The 22,203-nt window shown below is 56.1% G+C and overlaps 1 protein-coding gene across 3 annotated transcripts; it reads right to left on the bottom strand.

Annotated features, from left to right (window-relative positions):
* Window positions 1-7,145: 7,145 nt before the first annotated feature.
* Window positions 7,146-14,006, bottom strand: SEMA3B (semaphorin 3B). 3 transcript variants are annotated; one of them, XM_082663785.1, is made up of 17 exons: window positions 13,839-14,006; window positions 13,001-13,158; window positions 12,792-12,854; window positions 12,268-12,387; window positions 12,095-12,188; window positions 11,772-11,891; window positions 10,694-10,839; window positions 10,487-10,598; window positions 10,315-10,384; window positions 10,091-10,235; window positions 9,514-9,733; window positions 9,162-9,253; window positions 9,044-9,085; window positions 8,649-8,806; window positions 8,497-8,552; window positions 8,265-8,404; window positions 7,146-7,904 (listed from the first exon to the last, which is right to left on the bottom strand). In XM_082663785.1, the coding sequence occupies exons 1-17, from the start codon at window positions 13,945-13,947 to the stop codon at window positions 7,503-7,505; spliced, it is 2,247 nt and encodes a 748-aa protein (XP_082519911.1). In that variant the 5' UTR covers window positions 13,948-14,006; the 3' UTR covers window positions 7,146-7,502. The 3 variants fall into 3 exon arrangements, with proteins under 3 accessions (XP_082519911.1, XP_082519912.1, XP_082519913.1); XM_082663786.1 differs by having other exon boundaries at window positions 10,091-10,232; XM_082663787.1 differs by lacking the exons at window positions 12,268-12,387; window positions 12,792-12,854; window positions 13,001-13,158; window positions 13,839-14,006 and having other exon boundaries at window positions 12,099-12,175.
* Between the last annotated feature and the right edge of the window lie 8,197 nt (window positions 14,007-22,203).

The raw sequence follows: 22,203 nt of genomic DNA, 5'->3' as shown, positions 1-22,203 counted from the left end.
TGCACGGGACGTTGTTTTGATCCCTGGATGGCGATCTAAGATCCCACACCCGAGGGGCCACTAAGCCCCCGAGCCGTAACTAAGACCCAATGCAGCTATATAATAAATAATTAATTAATTAAAAAAAAGAAGAAAGCCAACTTGTGCTTGCTGGGGATGGGTCAGGAAGAAACATGCAGGTGAGGGATAAATTAGGAGTTTGGGATTTAAGTATACACACAACTGTTTATAAAATAATCTATGCGTTTGATTTCTACCCAGAGTTGAAATGTTGAGAGATGTTTTAAAAAAATAATAGGGATTCCCTGGTGGCGCAGTGGTTGCGAATCTGCCTGCCAATGCAGGGGACACGGGTTCGAGCTCTGGTCTGGGAAGATCCCACATGCCGCGGAGCAACTAGGCCCGTGAGCCACAACTACTGAGCCTGCAGGTCTGGAGCTTGTGCTCCGCAACAAGAGAGGCCGCGACAGTGAGAGGCCCGCGCACCGCGACAAAGAGTGGCCGCCGCTCGCCGCAACTAGAGAAAGCCCTCAGACAGAAACGAAGACCCAACACAGCCAAAAGTAAATAAATAAATAAATAAATTTAAAGATATTTTTTAAAAATAATAATAAAGTGTCTTCCATTGTTAAAAAAATAATCTACAGGGACCTACTGATATACAGCACAAGGAACTCTACTCAATATTCTGTAATTAATCACTTATATGGCAAAAGAATCTGTAAAAGAATGGATACTTATATATACATAACTGAATCATTTAGATGTACAACTGAAACTAACACAACAGTATAAATCAACTATACTCCAGTATAAAATTTTTTTTAATTAAAGAAAAAAAAAGGAATAAGCTGATTTTTTCTTGCAACACAGCCTGGCCCCTACATGCTTTGGATGACCATCAGAAGTGGTCAGAGAATGAATCCCTTATCTTTAACACCATTTTACTACTGGACCTGTTTTGTAAACGGTCCCCAAAATGGGGAAAGTCCCGTATGTACAGGACTTTATAAAACTTTATCAAGATTAAGGTCTGAGGGATTCTTGTTGTGTGTGTTTAGTTTCTATTTCCAGGTTTCCCCCTAAAGGTGTGAAGCCAGACCTTCTCACGGATCCCCTTTCAACCGCCCAGTAGCCGACAGCACATCAAGCCTCATTTTCAGTCCCCCATTTCTTCCCCTTCACCATCTCCTTCAGCCCCAGGCCCCACACCTTACCCTGTCAAATCAGAAACCTCAAAATCAGTACCCCCGGGGCTTTCCCCAATGGGGCTCTGATCAGGTTCAAATTTAGCCTGCGCTTTTGCCCCAGCAGGCTTTTACCCGCTCCAGGAAAACAGAGGAATTACTAGAGTGCGTGTTCCCTTCTCACTGGGGAACCTAGAAACCTGTAAGGAGCGATTTGGCAGGTTCTCAGAGAACCCTGAAAAGCTTAGGGACAAATTTATCAGGCTGGGATTAACAGCCTGACCTGACCTGACCTGGCAGGACATCATAGTTATTCTGGCCCACTGTTGCCCCCGGATGAAAAGGAGCATATACTGAAAATGGCCAAAAAACACACAGATGGCCTACTGGCCACCAATCTACACCACCAAAGTTATCAAGTGAGTGGTAACACAATCCCAGATCACACCCACACTGGGACTATGAGGATCGTGTAGGCCAGGCTAAGATGAAACATTATATTATTTGTTTATCAGAAGGAGTGAAAAGGTATATAGTGAAAACTGTAAATTATAAAGTCCAGGAAGTTACACAGATCCATCGACAGACGAATGCATAAAGAAGGTGTGGTACATGGGAATTCCCTGGCTGTCCAGGGGTTAGGAGTCTGCACTCTCACTACCAAGGGCACAGGTTCAATCCCTGGTCAGGAACTAAGATCCCACAAGCCTAGTGGGCAAAGAAAAAACAACAAAAAAAAGATTGGTGCATAGATACAATGGAAAATTATTCAGGCATAAAAAAAATGAAATAATGCATTTGCACCAACATGGATGGACCTAGAGATTAACATTCTAAGTGAAATAAGTCAGAAAGAGAAAGACAAACATCATATGACATCACTCATACGTGGACTCTAATTTTTTAAAGTGATACAAATAAACTTATTTGCAAAACAGAAACAGACTCACAGTCCGAATGCAGACTTGTGATTCCCTGGGGTGGGGTGTAAATGTGGAGGGGAGGGATAAATTAGGAGTTGGGATTAACGTACGCACACTACTGGAACTTCCCTGGCAGTCCAGTGGTTAAGACTCCACTCTCCCATTGCAGTGGGCACGGGTTCCATCCCTGGCTGGGGAACTAAGATACCCACGGTGCGAAAAAATAAAACAACAGGAAAACCATGAACATACTACTGTATATAAAATAGATATCAACAAGGACCTACTACTGTATAGCACAGGGAACTCTACTCAATATTCGGTAATAACCAATATGACAAAAGAATCTGCAAAAGAATGAATATATGTTTATGTATTACCGAATCACTTCTCTGTACACCTGAAACTAACACAACACTGTAAGTAAAAAAAACAAAAATTAAAAAAAAAAGTTACACAGAAAAAAGGTAAAAGCAGTGTTCCTGAGCTGAGTTTCAGAGGCATTCAGGAAGTACATCAATACAGACCCTGAGTCTGTAGAAGGGACACCACTACTGGCCATGCATTTGATCACCCAGTCCGCTCCTGATAGCAAGAGAAAATTTCAAAAGCTTGAGGCTGGGTCCCAAATCCCGTTGTCAACCTTGGTAGAGGAGGCCTTCAAGGTCTATAATAACCAAGACTTAATACTGGAGGCCTATCAGGATGGGAAGCTAATCAAGAAAACGCAGCTTTTGGCTACTCTGATTTACCTGCCACATTGAGGGGACCCTCGACGGCTGAGAAGACCAGACAAACAGCCAAGAAGCCACCTGGACTAAAACCAGTGTGTCTTTTGTCTGAAGGAGGAGCACTGGAAGGGGGGATGTCCTAGCGCCCTCCTGTGGGACACCAAAAAAACACCCCCGACCCACCCCAGTTCCTTGCAAAGCTCTCGGATAAGAGATTCCCACATACCGACTGACCCAAGCGCCTGCCTGGCTCCAGATCTCACTAGATCCATTCTCATTACTCCAGCGGAGCCTTGGGTCACCCCCGACATGGCCAGTAGGAAAAACTGAATTTCCTGTAGACACTGGAGCCACCTACTCTGTTCTGCCTTGGCTGGCTGGTCCCCTCTCCAACCCTGACTGTAATGCGACGGAAGTTGATGGACAGCCAAAGGTAAGGCGATTTACATCTCCCTTTGCCTACCGAATCAGGCCCATTATTATTACTCAAGGCTTTTTGTATATGCCAGAATGCCCTGTCCTCCTCCTCAGAAGAGGAGGAGCTAGTACATTCTTAGAACAGGGTGAAGTCCAAGAAGGTAAAAAATTCAAACAAAAAATGCATCTATTAGTAGCTCCAGATGACCCATCTGCTACTCATCAAAATACTCCTCAAAACATTCCCCCCAAAATTAGACAACAGGTAAATCCTGTAGTGTGGGATGCCTCGGTGTTAGGAAAGACAAAACATGTTCCCCTGATAAAAATAAGATTAAGGCCTGGGGAAAAATACCCCTGGAAGAGACAATATTCTTTACAGCCTAAAGCCCTGAGGGGGATCCAACTACTGCTCACCAAATTCCTAAAACATGGACCCATTAGGCCCTACCAATCCCCTTGCAACACCCCAGTTCTCCCTGTTCAGAAGCCAAATGGGGAATATTGGCTTATGTAAGACTTACGCGCAGTAAATGAGGCAATCATCCCTATTCACCCAGTGGTGCCAAACCCATTCACCCTCCTCACTCAAGTGCCAGGGAGCACTCGATATTTCTGTTGTGGACCTCAAAGATGCATTTTTCTATATTCGCCTACATCCAGACTCTCAATACCTTTTTTGCCTTTAAATGGAGGGACCCTGACACCCTGGAGGCTACCCAATATACTTGGACAGTGCTTCCACAGGGTTTTTGGGATAGCACCCCTCTTTTTGGAAACGGGTTGGTATGGGAACTGAGAACTAAGCCTTGAAAAGGGAACTCTGCCACAATATATTGATGATTTATTAATAAGTAGTGAGACAAAACAAGATTCAGATCAAAATACCGTTAAGGTCCCAAATCTTCTGGTAAAAAGGAGATATAAAGTCTCCCCAAACTTGGCTCACATCTCACAGCAACAGGTTCAGTGTTTAGGATTTGTTTTAACCCCAGAGGCACGAGCCCTGGGCATAGACTGAAGAATAGCAATTAGTGCATTACCATCTCCAACCACAAAGAGGCAACTCCAAGGCTTTCTCAGGATGGCTGGGTTCTGTCATATCTGAATTGCAAATTATGGCGTTAGAGCCAAACCCCTATATAAGGCTCTAGATAATCATTTTTGTTTTTGGGGGTGTGTGTGTGTGTGTGTGTGTGTGTGTGTGTGTGTGTGTGTGTGTGTGTGTGTGTGTGTTCCTTGGCCTCACCGCAGGGCATGTGGGATCTTAGTTCCCTAACCAGGGATAGAACCCATACCCCCTGCAGTGGAAGCACAGAGTCTTAACCACTGGACCACCAGGGAAGTCCCTATAAGGCTCTAAAGGGAAAAGAAAGGGAACTCCTTCACCAGAATAGGGACCACCAATGGGACTTTGAGACTCTAAAGGCTGAGTTAAACAGAACACTAGCACTGGGACTTCCCAATGTGAACAAGCCCTTTACCGTATATGCTCATGAGAAGTCAGGGATAGCGCTAGGAGTCCTGACCCAAAAGCTGGCATCAGATGTGGGACCAGATCAGAGACCAGCGGCTTACTTTTCAAAACATCTGGACTCAATAACCCTGGGATGGCCCAGCTACCTGCGGGCAATATCAGCCACAGGCCTCTTAGTTAATGAGGCTTCCAAGCTCAACCTGGGACAACACTTATAGATGTATTAACCCCTCGTCAAGTACAATCTGTGCTGGACGTCAAAGGACATCACTGGTTGACTGGAGGAAGACTGACAAGATATCAGGCTCTCCTCATGGACACCCTTGACATACAGGTGTGCCAAACCCTGAACCCGGCAACCCTACTTCCAGTTGTCGAGAGTAGAGATTTACTGCATCACTGTATAGAGATCATAGAACAAACTTACTCCAGCAGGTCTGATCTTCTAGATGAACCTCTTGACAGCCCTGAGGTCAAATGGTTTACTGACGGGAGCAGTGTTATAGAGATGGGAACTCGGAAGGCAGGGTATGCCATAGTTGGTCTAGATGAAGTCACAAAAACCAAGGCCTTGCCACCACAGACATCGGCCCACAATGCTGAGCTAACTGCATTAACAAGAGCTTTGCAGGAGTTCTCTGGTGGCCTAGTGGTTAGGATTCCAGGCTTTCACTGCTGTGGCCCGGGTTCAGTATCTGGTTGGGGAACTGAGATCCCACACAGCCAAAAAAAAATAAAAGAGAGAGAGAGATTCTTATAACATCATATGATCTAAATTACCAACAACAGTTTGCCGTCCTCCCCTAGTTGAACAGGTAGTAGCAACAGCTATGTCCCTCATGGACTATCAAATCTTAACCACGGCGAGACAGACATTCCAGCCTGCACCCCTGAAGGGTTTGTTTTCCTCTGTAGACATCCAAACCATCATGTTAGAAAATTATGGCCAGACCCTGTCCTTTTCCAATCAAGGTATGGCCTATAACTGCACTGATAATGTCCATTTCATAGGAGAGTGCACTATAGGGACTATAGGGCTAAGAGGGATTGTGATCTATAACAGGACCACTCTAGGTCACCACCAAACCCAGAGAGCACTAGGAATGATCTTAGCAGGGGCAGGGCTGGCCATAGGACTGGCAGCTCCATGGGGAGGCTTCCCTTATCATGAAGCAACACTGAGAAATCTCACCAGACAGCTTGGTTATGTGATAAAACAGACAGGGCAAGCCTTAACAGGACTTAAGACCTCTCGTTACTTTGGTTAATGCAGCTCTTGATAATCATCTAGCTCTTGATTACCTTCTGACAGAACAAGGCAGAATCTGTGGGATAACTATTACTTCCTGCTGCACCTAAATCAGTGTCACAGGACAGACAGAAGTTAATAGTAAAGAAATATACACCCAAGCAGAATGGCTTCACAATTTTGGCAGGGGTGATACCGCCTCCGTCGTCTGGTCAGCAGTTAGGGAAGCCCTCCCAAAGTTAACCTGATTCCTTCCCTTTCTAGGCTCTCTTGTGGCTATTACTGTTCTTCTCCTTTTTGGCCCTTGTCTGTTTAAGCTTTTGGTTAAGTTTGTGTTTTCTAGGCTTCAACAGTTTCAAGGAAGGCTCATGATGGCTCAAGGATTTCAACCCACTCCAGCCAAGGGTAACCCAGGTCCCTAAACAGTCAGCAAGGGACTTCTATACCTATAGGGTAGGTTAGGATCTGCAGCCCCTGTCCAGCAGGAAGACATTTCAGAAGAAGAAGACCTCCGGTCCCTTAATCCTTAAAAATAAAGGGTGTAGAATCCCTCAGGGGGGAATGAGACAGGCTGGGACCTGAGACCCTTTGCTGCAGTGCTTACACCTGGACAAACATCTCCTGGAGCAACAGAATACAAGAAACTCTAAGGGAGTAAAAATAACCACACACACCTGCAACTGGGGCAAATTATGAGCAAGACGCAAAAAAACCAAAAACCCAACTGCCACTTCTGAGGTGTTGGGAGCAAAAGCAGGGGACTACTCAGGATTCCTGCCCACGACACCACCAAGAGGGTGGGCAGACCACCTAAGTCACCTCTCTGGCCTGACCCATGGATGTGCCCCTACTCTCACTCCATTTAAGGAACCAGCTCGGAGCCACCCTCCCCCAAACCCTTGTTCCCCCAGCAAGCAAGCAAGGGCACCTGTTGCTTGTTGGGCACCTGTTTCTTATTTTCACTCCCTTGTTCTGCAGCATGAGCCCCAATAAAGCCTTGCCCGAATTTCTCCTCTGGCCTCTTACCAACTTCTATTGATTAAAGAGTCCAAGAACCTGGGTCAGTAACACTAAGACCAGCGGCTGTCTGATGGGGCCGTTCCAGCTTCAGCTGATAACATGTTTATTGCATTAGTACAGTCGGCCTGCCCCACCCCCACCCCCGCCTGTTCACAGCTTTCTGCTCACTGCCCAAGGAGGTGGCCCTTCCCCCAGGGTGGGCATCCTGGGCACCTCCCCCACCCAGGTCGTTGCTCGGGGACCCTGCTTCTCTGCCTCCTCCTGACCAGCTGGACCCTGTGCGCAGCCTGGGCCACCCCTATCGGGGTTGCATTCAAGGATTATTCTCTGTTAATAAATAAGCCGGCATGGCTGCCTGTTGGCCAGGGCCTGTCGGGTCGGTGTCTTCCCTCCACCAAGAACCGCTGTGTGCCGGGGCCCTAGCTGCTTCCCAGGGTCTGACCGCCCCCTCTCTCTGCTGCTGCCACCTCCCCAGTCCCCAGTGTGGGGACGGCCGAGTCACCAGTGCGCTGCGCTGCGCGGCCCCCGCTCAGCACGCAGTTCTGGGGCGTGTGTCCTCCGGTTGCGGCCCTTCCTCCGCGACTCGGGAGGCGGTGGGCGCGGCGCGGGCTGCGGACGACACATTCGCAGGGAGTTCGTACCACCGCCGCCCGGCTCCACCAGCTGCAGGAAGTCCCGGTACCAGAGCTTGGGGCCCGGCGGCGCAACGGGCGCAGCATCCTCGGTCCGGGCCAGCCTTTCAGCCTGCGCAGCACTCAGCACGTGCAGTGCCAGGCGACGCATTGGCTGCGAAAAGCCCTGCTCCACGGCTGCACACAGGTACACGCCTGAGTCCCCACGCCGCAACCAGCGAAGCAGCAGGCCCCGCATCGTGCGTTCGGCTCGCTCCTCTGCGGGCACCTGCAGGCCGGATCAGCGTGAGGCTGACGTTAGGGAACAGGGCGGAGCTCGCCTGAACGTGGGGGCGCGTCAGAGACCCTCCCCAGTGGGCGGAGAAAGGGCGGGGCTTCGTTCGGACTGGGCTGGGGCGCGGGCGTCAGGCGCCTAGTTAGAGGAATGGGGCCTCACCAGCATGCGGAGTGCAGGCAAGGGGCCAAACTGGGCGTTAGGGGTCTGGTTGGGCGGAGACTCACTGGGCAGAGCTGGATCGCATCTAGATGTGCGGAGCAGGCCAAGGGCCTCATTAATCAGGGCGCGCACTTCCTGGACGTAGGAGTCGGAACAAGGGCCTGGTTGGGAGGGGAGTGAGGGGAAGCTCACCTGAGTGTAGGCCGCCTCCCCCGCGCGCTGGAAGGTCCACTCCACGCGCGCCTGCAGCGAGCGGGGCTCACACTCCAGGAAGGCGCTACCTCCCTCCACACCGAACACCTTCCGCTCCAGCAGCGCAGGATGGGATGAGTCTGGGGGCAAAGGGAATGTCAGATTCAGACAAGGCGGGGCAGGGTGGGGCAGTCTTTAAGGGATGGGGGGTGAGAGCAGCTGGGACACTCACCCCCGGTGCACAGTGTGCTGGGGTCACCGTTCTTTACATCCTGCCGTCGGAACCTCCTGGGGAGAGGGGACATTAGAGCCTCCGTGAGCCCTTCTTTTAGCCAGGGGCAGATAAAGACTCCCTCCAGGCAGCCCGCCCCTGATCCTACCCACCTCTTGGCACTGGGCTGGAAGCGCGTGCACGCGGCCCCATCCCAGGCGCAGTAAGGGTCACGTGCCAAACAGCATTCGGCACAGGCGCGGCCGTGGGCAGCGCAGCGTTGCAACGGGATCTGGGCCACCCCGCTCCGAGAGGCTACGTACAGTTGGTGCTAGGGGTACAAGGGGCTCCAGGCTGACCTTGGGTGGCCCCGTGCCTGCCTCCCATAGGTCAGGGATCCCTTCCCCCATTTGACAAAAGGGAACACTGAGGTCTCAGGTCCCACAGTCTAGTGAAGGCAGAGCCTGTACTCGAAACCGGGGCTTGTAATTACCAAGAGAAGAATGGAGGTGGGGGCACCTGGGAAGAGGCTGGGTCCATTCCGCCCGCAAGCCTTCTGGTCACTTACCCTCTTGGAGGAGATTTGCATGCTGGTGACAGCAGCTGAGTCCTGAGAGGGAGGAGGGGTGCTGGGATCAGAGCTCCGTGGGGTGGGGGTACCCCAGGCAATGGGGGCTAGGCCTCACCTCAAACATGTGCAGCTCCTCCAGGAGCAGCCCCTCAGCATTAGGCCGGCCACCCTTGGGGACGGAGATCACCTTCAGCACCGTGCCAGCATCTGCAGGGATGAGAAGGCTGAGTGACTCCTTGTGTTCCCTGACAGCCAGGGCCAGGGGTCTCCTCACCTCTGAGGCCTCCACCCTCCGCATGGTTGGGATGGTGAAGAATGTGGGTTGGAGCAATCAGAGCAGCATCCAGAAGGAGATGGGGGCACAGCCCCCCGAAAAATATGGAGATGGGACTGAACAGGGGGAGATTCCTCTAACAGGCCAAAGAGCCTGGGCTGGGTCTTGTGGGTGGTCATGGCAGGACCCTGACCTGTGCCAATGAAGAGGACGTCGTAGTATCCGTCAACAGCTGCTACACGGTCCGCAGTGATCTGGGTGAAGGTGTACCCGGCACCCACTTGTTGGAAGAGGGGGCGCCCCCCCATGGGCAAGACCGAATTGTACATGAGGGGGTGGTTCCGGGCAAACTGGATGACATCATCAGGAAAGTCCTTGGTGGAACTGAAGGTGCCAAAGGTTTTGCTGGGGCACTGGGGGGTGGGAAGGAGGCATGACAAGGATGTGGATATGAAGGCCTGGTGGGCAGCCCTCCACAGGACACCTCCCGGAACCTGGAGCATGTGTGAGTGTGTGTGTGCGCGCGCACGCACAGGGGGCGGGTGTTGGACAGAGCCCTGCCCTGGGAATCTGAGAGAGGAGCTCCAGCCTTGCCTTTGGGGGTCTGAGGGGGAAACATGGCCTTCCCCTGAGGAGCCCTGTCTAATGAAGATGATGTTTTCCCACCCATAAAAAAAAGAAGACACAACATTCACCAAGAAAACCCCAGGCCAAATTCTCCACCCCTGAAGCTTTAAGTGGGTTGTGGTGGGAGTCCCTGGGCTACGCACCATGCCAGGTCGGGGGTAGGGGACACGGCCCTGGTAGGACACCCACTGGTGCACGGGCCCCTCCTTGTGTGCAAAGGGTCCCAGGAAAGCCCGGCGCACATCATTCATGCTGTACACGCACACTGCGGAGCCCTGGAAGATGCTGCTGCAGGTGAAGATGTAAGTGGAGTAAGGGGCTCAAGTGGGGCCTAGCCAGCCTTGCCCCACTACCTCCCACACCTCACCTGGTCGTGGAGAAGACAGCATAGAGCAGCGGGGTCCAGCGATCCCGCGAGGACAGCAGGAACACGTCCTCTGCAGGGAAGGGACCAAGTTGGGGGAGGGTGCACAGCCAGGCTCAGGGTCTGCGCCCCTGCGCCCCCTCCCCACACCCCATCCTCCATTATTGGCACTTACGGAGCTGGTCAAAGTTCGTATCGCCCTCAGCACCGGGCACTGAGCACACCAGCCGCGCCTTCAGGAACGTAGTCCACTTGTTGACCAGGCTGCGCTGGCCACCCACGTCGTTCTGCGGGGTCAGTAGGAGGGGATGAGGGCGAGGCCCCAACAGACAGGCAAAGGGGCGGTGGCAGGATCACCGAATGTGGCCCAGGGACTCCTCACCCTGCAGATCTGGCCAACGCGGGACACAGACAGGCGTCCCAGGGCCGGCGTGGCCTCCACTGCCGACTCACGGAAGAAGAAGTAGATCTTGTCGTCGTCCGGGTTCTCACTCTCCGGGATCCAAAAGACCTTGACAAACTTGGGCTCTGACCACAGCAGTAGGCGTGGGGTCAGCAAGGTCCTGGCCCTGCCCCCTGCTAGGAGGCCCAGGCACTGCCTCCCCTTTCTTTCGTGCCGGCAGAAGCCCTCAGGGCAGCAGCTGACCACCCAGCCTCTGGGACCAAGTTCAGATGCTGCTCCCCGAGGACACAATCGAAAGAAAGAGGGCCTGCGAGTCAAGAAGAAGCCACGAGAGGGCAGCAGAGACCATGGCTACCTGGGCCCACAGGCAAGCAGACCCTGGCCAGTGGTGGGCCTCTCGCCTCTCCCCTGGCAGTTCTCTATGCCAGTGGGCCAAGAAAGGAGGGATATGGGGTACCTGGTTTTACCTTCACTCATGAATCTTCCTCTCTAGCAGGAAGTAGATGCCCCCACTCCTGCTTCAAATACTCTGCTGGGTCTCATCACTCTTAGAATCTACCCTGGCCCTACCCTGTGCTGACAGTCCGGACCCCTTATCATTGCTCCCTTCATGAGTCTGTTCCTTGGCTTGTTCCTGCCCCCAGGGTCTTTGCACTAATTATTCCCTCTGCTTGGAATGCTCTTATGCTCTTCCCGCAATCCTGCTGTGTTTTGGGCATTAGCACATACCTTTTCTCAGCAGGGTATCTTCCTTTCCCCAACCCTCCCACCACCACCACCGCTGCCTAGTCTCCTTTTCCCTTCCTCTCCATTCTCTCATTATATCTCCTGGCCATTGGAACTGATCTTATTGTGTATTAGATCTGAGGTCTGTGAACTCAAAGAGGGCACGGGCCATACCTATCTTGTCCACCCTGCGACCCAGTGCCTAGTGCAGGGCTTGACCCAGGGTAGCTACCTGGTGAGCACTCACTGCTCACTCCCTTTATGGGCCTTACTCAGCACCTGCTCTGTTGGAGATGAGGGCCCCCTCCCAACAGTCCCACCAGTCTTTCACCGTTGAGCCAGCGGGAATCGTGTGGTTCCGTTCGGAGACTTGGACGATGACCCAAGCTGCGGAAGATGGTAAAGTCCCGGCCCATGAGGTCTGCGGCTACTCCCGAGTACAGCTCTTCCCCTGTAGACACGGCAAGGCTGCTTAGTGAAACCAAAGGCTCTTGTGGTGGGTTGGGGGCACTATGGAGCTCTGGGGGCTCTTGGGGAGTCAGTGAGGCTATGGGGGATCCCTGGGGCTCTAGGGAGGGTCTTGGGACTTTGTGAGATACTAGAGTCTCTGAGGGGTTCCAGGAGCTCTCTTGGGGCCCCAGCCTTTGGACTCACCCACCAGCACGGAGGCAGCCCGATGCCTGGGGTCATAAGGACTCTTGCCCTTGCCATCCTCTAGCCTTCGAAGGTCCAGCCGGAGCATGGGCTCCTGGGAGGCAGGGGGGAGTTGTTACTGTAGGCCCTTTCTTACCCTCCCAACCTCCCTCCCTGACCAGACCTAGCCTTACCTCCAGCCGCTGGCCCACCTCCACAAATGCACAGGTTGGGTGGAAGGCCCCTGTGCCACAGGCCAGCAAGTGGGTGCGGTTGTAGGCATGCAGCAACTTCACGAAGTTCATGCACTCAGTCTAGCGCGCACGTGGGCAGGGGCAGGAACAATGAGGCCTCCCCCAGGGAGGTGGCCTTAAGGGCTCCCAGCTCACCAGTGGCACTCCCACCCCTTCTTTTCTGCATTAGCCCAGGCCAGTACTAACATGGGCTCTAGGGGCTCAGGTGCCCTTGGTGACCAGCCCGGCTCACCTCTCACCAGAATGGGTTCATTGGGAAGCATGCCTGCATTGCCCCCCATGACGCAGAGGCCTCCAAGAAGAATCACATAGCCCCCACCCTGACTCACTACCTCTGGACTTCAGCCACCTCAACCCTCCTGCCCCCATCATAGCCAGAACAGGCAGGCTTCTGTTTTAGCACTGCCCATCTCTAGAGTGAGGGGCTGACCCTCCCCACTCCCACCCAGGCAGCCAACACTCACGCCAATGTCCTTCCCTGCCCAGTTGCACTCCTCTCGCCATTCCACAGGGGCCGGCCAGGCCAGCTATGGGGAGGGTGGGGGAGGGAGAACACAGGTCAGGGACTCAGGATGTTCTCTATGCTGAGGGTGTTGTCCACTCAGGGGGCCCATCCTCCAGGAAGCCTGGAGTGGGGTCCCGGGGCGGTGCTGAGGCTGGGGGTCCCTGGCACCTTCTTGGCCCGCTTGCTAATGTTGTCCAGGCTGAGGGAGGCCACATGGTTCTCAGCGCCCACAAACAGGCGCCCACGCTCCTCATCCAGCAGCAGAGCTTCGTAGCAGCAGGTCCTCTCCAGCCTGAAGGTCCGGAGACCGTGCTGGGCCTGGAGCTCTGTGGGGCGGGGACACCACTGAGGATTCGCCAGTCATGCTAGGAGCTTCTTCCAGGCCAAGGTTGTACATGTGACCTGGCCCACACACATGTGAATTTACACGCGTGTGAGTTTACACTCAGGGGGACAGGCCCACCCAGGGTCAGAGCTTCCACGGGGGGCAGTGCAGCCCACCCCTGCCCCCATGGGGGAAGGAGGTGGAGCTTCTAGGGCAACCTCAGACAAGTAGTGTCTCCAGGCGAGTGCACGGGGAGGCAAGGGTTCTGGGGTAGGCCTGCATGTTGGGACAGCCAGAACCCCAACCCCAAAGTCAGGCTGAGGGTTCTCTGCCACCAGCCTAGGTTCAGTATGATACCACTGCCTAGTAACCACCCTGTGTAGGGGGTGTGGGAAGGGGGATCTAACAGTCCCCACACCTCAACTTCCCTGGGAGCAGGGGATGGAACAGAGGCAGGATCTGTTGCCATGCTTCCTGGGAAAGCATGAGGAGAATGTGGGCAGAGAGCTTGGGGACTGAGGCCAGGAAAGGGTTAATTGGAGATGGCCTGAGCGTGCCCCCAATCCAACCCAGCCGGTGGCACACACACAGTGCAACAGCCAACACAACGCCCCCTACCCACACTGGGCCCCTTTCCTGCCCACCCTGAGGTGGGCCCTCCCGCCTGCCAGGTGCACCTACCTTGGAAGGAGAGGCGAAGGCGTGGCGTGCTGGGGGCAGCACCCCCCAGCACTGCCACCCAGAGCAGAGCCAGGCCTGGGATCATGGCGGCGGCCTCAGCCCGCCCCATCCCTGCAGCTCAGGGAGCTCAGGGTTCAGCGGGCGTGTGTGGAGGAGCCTTGAGCCACCCTGGACTCTGCCCCGGATCTGGAAGAGAAGGAGCTGCAGCGAGAGCTAGGGAGGGAGGCTGGGGGGAGTCCCCAGGGATCAGATTACAGCCCCTAGGGGAAAGAGGCTGGGGGGTCGCATTCCACTTGCAAGTCCTCCTCTCCCTTGGAGGGTGCCCTGCCTGGCCACAATCACAGACACACCCACGCTGGGCACACCATCGGGGTCAACCCCATACTGGCAGGCGCCTGCCCCACCACGTCACCCTCCCCAGTAACCCGCCCTCATGTACACACACCCACAGGCATTAATTCACAAACTCTGCATGCCTACGTCATGCCAGCCTGGGACTGGGGCTGGGGGCAGTGGGGCACACAGACAAGGTCCTCCTGCAGGAGGGGGCAGAGTACCAACAAGGACTCAGATTGGTGCAGTCATTGCAGTGGTGCCAAGTGCAATGAGCAAAACAAGACAGTCATGGGTGTGCCGGTAACAGGAGGGGGGTCAGGCCTCTGGAGGTAGCTGTGCACCCACGGGCCCACAGAGGAACAGAAGCACATTTGGAGCTGGCGCCAATGGTGTGGGCGTCTGTGAGTGTGAATGTGCTTCCAAGGATCCCTTTGTGTATCTGTATTCTGTAGTGAGTATGTGTGTGTGTAGTGTGTATGCAGGCATATGTGTACATATCTATGTGAAACCATGTGGCATGTGTGTTGTATTACACATGTAGGTGTGGCATGCATGTGTGCACACACGGCATTGTATGCATGTCTACACAGTGTGTACATGTCTGGGGTGTACACTTTGTAAGTACATACGTGTTTGTGTTGCACATGTGTGTACGTGTTTGTGCACAAGTGTGTGAGTCTCTCTGGACATGCAGGTGAGCAAATATTATAACCGCAGCGTCAATCACTGCCTTCAACTCTGAAACACTCCGGAAACCCACTTCTCAGAGGGATAAGTGCAGCCGGGAGACCCAGGGCTGGGCAGACGCCTCAGTTTCTGATTTGGGAGCTGCTCCTACTTGGATCCAGCAGCCCCAGCTTTTTGCTTGACCTCTCTCTCCCCACCCCAGAGGGTGGGAGGGGCTGGTCACACACAGAAATTCTGTGAGCTCAGACTTCAGACCCAAGAGGAATCAAGTGGGGAGAGCCAAGGGCCTAAAGCAGATTCTCACCCCCAGCTCGGGTGAGCTGCCCTTCCCTCTCCAGCCTCCAGAGTCTCCCTGAGCCTCTCCATCCCGTCTTCGCCCTCAGGGTTTCCCCATCTTTGAGACCCTCCACTTCTCTGAGCCAGAGCCCTTCCCTGGACCTCTCAGATGGGGTCAGGCTCTGGCTGCAATGTCCACCCTCTTTCCCAGAAGTTGGCTGGGCAGGTGCCGGGCACAGTAGCCCTGGCGTGGGGCTAGGTCCTGGGGTGCATTCAAGCAAGGGGCACAGCTGCCGGGGCACGTTCCAGACTGCTCTCCCCAAACCCCCGCCTAGCTCTGCCGCTTCCAGACCCCTCCCACCCTAGGACTCCCACCTCCCTCCTTCCTTCCACTGACACTTGCCGCTGCCTCTTCTGGGCCCGTGAGGTCTGCGACGTCACAAAACACCAGGTTGCCTTCCCACACTCCACCGAGAGCTCCGGCATCAGCGGCTCCTCACCCTGGCCCCTTCTCACCCTGCAGAAGGGGAGAAGCCGAGGGGCCCTAGGGCACCCTCTGACGGCTCCTTTAAGGAGAAGCCCCCGCCCCCACCAAGCCAGCCGCGCCCCGCCGTCAAGTTTACGGGGCGGATCGGGTGACTGGGCAGGCAGCCGGACCGGCTGGAGTTGGTGGCCAGAGCGGAGCGGGCACAAGGGAGGGGCGGGTAGGGCCGACCCCTCCCCCCGTAGGGCTTCAGAGCAACAGGATGCCCCACGCAGTGGTCCTGGAACTGAGGCCGGCAGTCAAGGCAAATAAGGAAAAAGCAATAGAGACCCCCTAGCCCCAGGCAGCTCTGGCAGAGGGATTGGTCAGATGGGGCACCCCCAGGGACTCGTTTCTTCACTTGTCCCTCCATAGCTGGGGAGCTGGAGGTGGGTAATGAGGGGCTCAGCTGCCATCTCAGTCCCCAGGAGCCAGCTGGGAAGGGCCGGTCAGGGTCAGAGGTCGGAGCGGGGGTTCTCAAGTGGAGGTTTGATGGGCCCCCAAGACCCTGCCCCAGTCCTTCCTTAGGGCTTGGGCCACTTAGTACTTCTGCCACCTGGCTGGCAGTGGCTTTGATGACAGCCAGTCTGGGGCGGGAGAAGAGAGCCAGAGGGGCAGGCAGGGCAGGGAGGCAGGCAGCAAGTCTCACTTCTGCACTGCAGGGTGTGGGACCATCCAGAGCCCCGTCATGACCGGTGGTCCCATGTCTCTGCTGGGAGGTGAGGGGCATTCTATGCCATCTCCATGAACTTCAGTCTTTCTTCCAAGGTTGAAGGTGGGAGGAACTGCCCCACCGAACACAGAGTGAGGTACCCAAGGGGGCTTCAAGGATAGGATGGGGCTCCTACACCTCAGCGCCTCAGTTGGGAAGGGTCTGGGGTCTTGGCCTAAAGGTGAGTCTGGTGGACACACCCTGTTTGTACTGCCAGGTCTACTTCCTTGGAGGGGTTGAATGTTGACAATGGTCAAGGGGGGCCCTCAGGTCCACCTGGGTGAACATACCAGGGCTTGAGGGTGGGCTTCCACCCCTCAATCCCCCCAAAATGCATCCTGCTGCATCCTCCCCAAGGCTATCAGCAGCTCCTCAGGGGTCTGTGAGGGAGGCCACGTGGGCACTTCAAGTGTGCATGGTTCTGCTGCCCATCTCCTGCCGAGTCCCTGGAGTAGAAGTGTCTGTGTCCATCCAGGGTGGGGCCATGCCCCTCTTTCCTGAACCTCAGGCCTGGTGTTTCTGGCCCAGCCTGGCTGGCTGGTGGGCAGGTGAAGGGTGGGGGTTAGTGGGAGGACCAGGGGCCTTCAGGAGGGGGAGTGGGGGTGACATAACCCTGCCTGAGCTCCTGGGCTTCCAGGATGTGGCCTCTCCCTCCTCCCAGGCTCTTTTGCCTTGGACCTGGGCAGCGTCCCCTGGCCTCATGCAAGCAAACAAAATTCTTTGGCTATTTACAATTTTCCACCCAAGCAGCCAAGATCAGCAAGTACCTTTGAGGTCCCTACCCAACTGCACGGTACCCCCTACTTGCCCCCACTGCTTTTAGTTCTTCAGGCCCAGGTCCCAGCCTCTGTTTCATCCCCACCCCCAACCCAGTGTCCATACTGGAAAATGGGACCAGGACCCCCCACCATCTGTCCAACACCCTGGGACTCAACCCCCAGCAGAATGGACTGGGCTGTTCCTGGCTCACCTGAGCCCTTGGCATTGCCTTCCCACTTCCAGATGTGTCCCCCTCCCTGGAGCAGGAAGGGAGATCCCCAGGAGTGGGAGCTAAAGTTGTCCCCATCCCCACAAGGTCTCCTTTCTGCTCCTCAGCCCCAGGTCCCAGCGTATGCAGACCCTGGGTAGGAAACTTATGGAGGCAGCCCCCTAGGGGCAGGGTCACTGGCTGTGGGTCACACTGGGCTCTGGAAGTCCCCAAGGATTCTGGAATCATGCAGCCTGGGCCTGGGTCTCGACAGAACGGAACAAACCAGGGGAGGCAGCTTGGGTCTCTGGTGCTGCCTATCAGTGGCACAGCCTGCCAAGGCCTTGGTTTTTCCTTCTGGAAATAAGTTGATTGTGCCAAGTCCCAGCACCTGGCTCCCCAGCCCTCATCGCCAGCTGGGCCTGCCCCTTGCACCCTGCCTGGACTCTGGGTGGTGCGACTGGGCTGGGGTGAGACATCCATTTGAGGAAGGCTACAGCCAACACTCCCAGTGCCCAGCCTTGGCTGGGTTGGGCCTTGGCTCCCCACTCACACCTGCTTTAGCCATCAGGGCTGGTGGCTCCAAAGTCTCGACCTTTCCCTCTTCCGGTCACATGGGTACTAGGACGTGCTACCCTGAGGACTTAGGCATGGGGGGAGGGAAGCGGTGGAAAGTGGGCCCTGGAAAGCCCAACTGAGGCCTAACTTCCCTGACAATCTGCTACCCACTCCAGGGGATCTCCCAGGAAGGGTCTTTCAGGCATTTCCCTCATCCACCCCCCCACCTGGTTTCCAGGCTCCCCAAGGACCCCCAGCCCACCTTTTTGGAAAGATGAGCTCCTCCCCTCCTTCCTTGCCTGTTCCCTTCTGAGGGCCAAGTCAGAGCTGAGGTGGAGGGGCTGAGGGAGGGGCCGCCCGGAACCCTGGGCCTCTAGCTGGGGCCCTACCCCCACCCGCTCCGCCCCAGCCCTCCGCCTCCTTCACATTCCTCCCTGGCTGAGGTCAGCCCCTCCGCGATGGGGGAGCCCCCCCCACCAGCCACATCACAGCTCTTCACTCACTTCTGTTTTCTTCGTTGCCCAACGGGGGTGGGGGGTGGGGGGAAGAGGGGCCTGGGGGTGGGGCCTCCCTCTCCTCTCCTTCTCCATTGCCTGGGGGAGGGGGGGAGGAGTTGCCAGGAATGCGGCAAAGTAGACTCCGGAGGCACCCTGTACTCATTAACATACATTAACATAAATGCTACATTCCCTTACTAGTCAGGGGGAGAGACTCTCAGGAGTACTGGTTGGGGGCTCAGGATGCTCTGGGAGGGCAGACCAGAGCCCGCCCCAAGAATCCACTCCCCAGTAGCCAGAGAGGGGTGGGGTTGAATCCTGACTCTGCTGCTCATCAGCTGTGTGTCCCTAGGGGGAGACTGAACCTCTCAGATCACTCTCCTCACTTGCCCTGCCGTTGTAAATGGTGGGCCAGGCAGGTCTGGCACACTGTGGGGTACACAGGTGTGTACTCCAGTTGTCATCTCAGCGCTGGGCAGCCTTTGGCATGCAGGCCTGGAGGCCTCGAGGGAGTCACTGCTGCCCCTTCCAGCCCAGCTTCATGGGGCCCTTTCTCAGGCTTGACTCCCCTCCTGCCCCCTTCCCTCCCCCTCCCCACCCCGCCACAAGCCCAGCCCCCAGCACAACACCCTGACCCTCCACCTGAACCTCCTTCTCTCCCCAGCCGCTGGGGATTCCTCAATCTTCTTACTCCACAGATCTCCAACCCACCCCCAGCAGTGCCCATGCCCACACCCTCCTCCCTCCAGGGAGCCCCCAACTCAGGGAGGACTTCTGTCTCCTTTAAGATAGAACAAGGCCCCAGCTCCTTTCCCTGCAGCTTGAAGCCTGACCCCTTCCCCAGGTACCCAGCCTGGGGGTCCCCGTGGTCCTTCTGCCAGTTCTCCTCCCAGTGCCTCCCCTCTGCAGTACCCTGCCTCCCCAGCTCCTCACTCAGAGGACTTGCTGAAGCCCGCGGACATCCCAGGCTCTTAGCCAGGCATTCACACACGCCTCCCTGGCTCGGCCCTGGCTAACCCTGCCAGCGCTCCAGCTACCCCATCTCTGGGAGGTGGCAGCTGTTCCTTTGCTAGGACTTAGCTTGGGCTGTGCCCTGTGCCCTTTTGCCACCTGCTGGACTTTTTTCCTCATCACCCACTACCCACTTTTCTCTGTGAAGCCCCAGGTGCTTATAACACCAGGTCCAAGCCTCTCTTCAGGGCTCTGGGTTCCCCAGCAACCACCATCCCATCCCTTGGGGGCCCCAGGCACAGGGAAGCGAGAGACACAGTGCCCACAGGAAGCCCGGCCACCTTCCTGGGCCTGCTGAACCTGGGTGAGGATGGGGGGTTGATGGAGAAGAGAGACTTCAGCCCCCTTCAGGATTCAGTCACTCAGGCCTTGACTCCCTCCACCCACAATGAGGTCAGAAAACAGAGTAAATGCCAAAGAGTGTCAAACTGATTTTTCTCCTAAATAAGATCACCTGTGAGGTCAAGTCTCCTGTAAGGGTGGAAACCAAAGCAGGGAAAAGAAAGAGATCCATGGCCTTGACCCCTGCTCCCTTGGATACCAGTGCCCGTTGCTGTGTGGTTAACTGAGGAGCTGATTGGCTGGCAGGCATGGACATACTTGGGGTCACACGGCTGCATGCAGACCTCAGCTGGCTTGAGGCTCTCCTTGGTGGTGTGCTGGGAGCTGGCTTCCGCTTTGGGGGTTCAAGGGGGACTTGGCGGGGGGCTTCCCTGGTGGTGCAGTGGTTAAGAATCCGCCTGCAAATGCAGGGGATACAGGTTCGAGCCCTGGTCCGGGAAGATCCCACATGCCATAGAACAACTAAGCCCGTGTGCCACAGCTACTGAGCCTGCACTCTAGAGCCCGCGCACCACAACTACGGAAGCCCACGTGCCTAGAGCCCATGCTCCGCAACAAGAGAAGCCACCGCAATGAGAAGCCCGCGCACAGCAACTAAGACCCAACGCAGCCAAAAATAAATTTTTTAAAAAGGCGGCGGGGGACAGACTTGGGGGAATGCACAGCCTCACACCAGGGATGAGGTCCCCTAGTATCTCTTTTGGGGCAACAGACCCAAGGATTGGGGTCAGTGGTTTGGGAGTGGGCCTGGACCCAGAACTCAGCCAAGGGAAGCTGCAGTCCCGTCCCTGACTCCCAGGGCAAGTAGGACCTGGCTGGCCATGCCACAGGCCAGGTGGCTGGAGTCAGGGCTTGTATTCTCCAGCCTTAATGGCTGGCTTGGCATTCTGGGGTGGGGGGGGATGGCTCTGAGGGGAGTGGGAGGATTTCCTGACCTCAGGAGGAGCTATGGGGCTGCCCCGAAACGTGGTAAGGGGTTATTCTAGGTCTTGGAATCTCCTACAGCCTCAGAGGATCCAGTCCTAATGGGGCCCCCTCCCCTTTCTGCACCTGGCATCTGGGCCTCCACCCACCTGCTGGGGGTGGGAGGTCTGGCCCAGGGGAGCTGGAAAGTGGCTACAGGCCAGGGCTGGCTTCTCCCCACAGGGTCTCCCTACATCCTTCCCTCTTCAGAACTCTCTCTCAGAGCTTGTCTCTTTCTCTCTTCCCAGCCGTTTCCCCACCCACCCCACCCTCCCAAATGGGTTAAAAATAGCCAGGCTGCTACCACATCAGTAGCCTGAGCAACTATTTGGAGTGGGGTGGGCCCTCTGGGAGATGGATCAGCCTTGTGGTGGTCCCCACTGGCTGGAGACAGCCTACCTCAAACTGGGATCCACAGCTTGGTCTGGGAGCAGGAGCCTGGGTCCTTTGCCTGGCCCTGCCTCAGGATCCTGAGCCTCATAGAAGCAGCTACCCATGGGTGGGGTCAGGAAGATGGGCCTTCTTAGGCTGGGAGAACGCTGGGGGACACACAGCCAAGGAGCACTGAATCTCTGGCTCTCCTCACCCAGGGATGCGGGACGGCTGAGGTACAGCCCTGAACAGTTCTAGGCAATGGGGGGATCCCCAGGAGTCACCTTCATGGAGTCCCTCCTGTTGGGGTGCAGGACACCTGGGATGCACCCCCCTGCCTACCGCCCCCCATGGCTGGGAATTTCCCAACCAAGAAAGACAAGGATGAATTGAGAGGCCACCCCCACCAGTGCTGGGACAATGAAGCCTTATGCTCTCAAAATCAGAGCAGGGGTAGGAAGGCCAAGGGCAGGTGGGGGCCTAGCTGTCTGCACCCAGGGAAGTACTGCTTGCCAGGAACCCACCCAGACCCATTGCCAAGCCGGGTACAAGGGGATCCTGGCCAGAATCCTGCGTGGCCCACTCAGGGAGGGAGACGCTGGGTTCATCAGGCAGACAATGCCAGCTCGTCAATGGTCCCTCTGTGCAGGGTTCTCCCTCAGGACGGAAGGAAGGAATCATCTCTGTCTCCCGCTTCCTGCTGGGCGGATATCAGGGCACCGGAGCTCCCACCCCGTCCGCACATCTGGGGTTCAGCGGGATCCAGGGCTGACCGCTGAGGGCAGGAAGGGATCCTGGCTTGGACGTGGGATTCTGTTCCCCTTGTCAGTCGGCGATCCTCAGCTCTCAGTGGCAGGGGTAGCAGGAAAGGCCCGAGGGACTGGGGCGGGGACGGGGGGTGGGGGCCGTTGAACTCCTTCCGAGGGGGCGGACACAGCCTCTCATCTCTCGCCAGGACTCGGGACCCCGAGGCCGAGGGGAGACTGGCAGGTGTGCGGAGGCGGGGTCCCAGGTCCCCGGCCCTACCCTCCCACTCGCCCCGCCCTCTCCGCCTCCGCGGCGCCGACCCCGGCCCAGGCCGCTTTGTCCCGCCGAGGGCGCGGAGCCGCCGCCGCCCTACA

Source organism: Grampus griseus (genome assembly GCF_964374135.1).
Source record: "Grampus griseus genome assembly, chromosome: 10".
Classification (NCBI taxonomy): Eukaryota; Metazoa; Chordata; class Mammalia; order Artiodactyla; family Delphinidae; genus Grampus; species Grampus griseus.
This window is presented reverse-complemented; position numbering and strand designations above follow the sequence as displayed.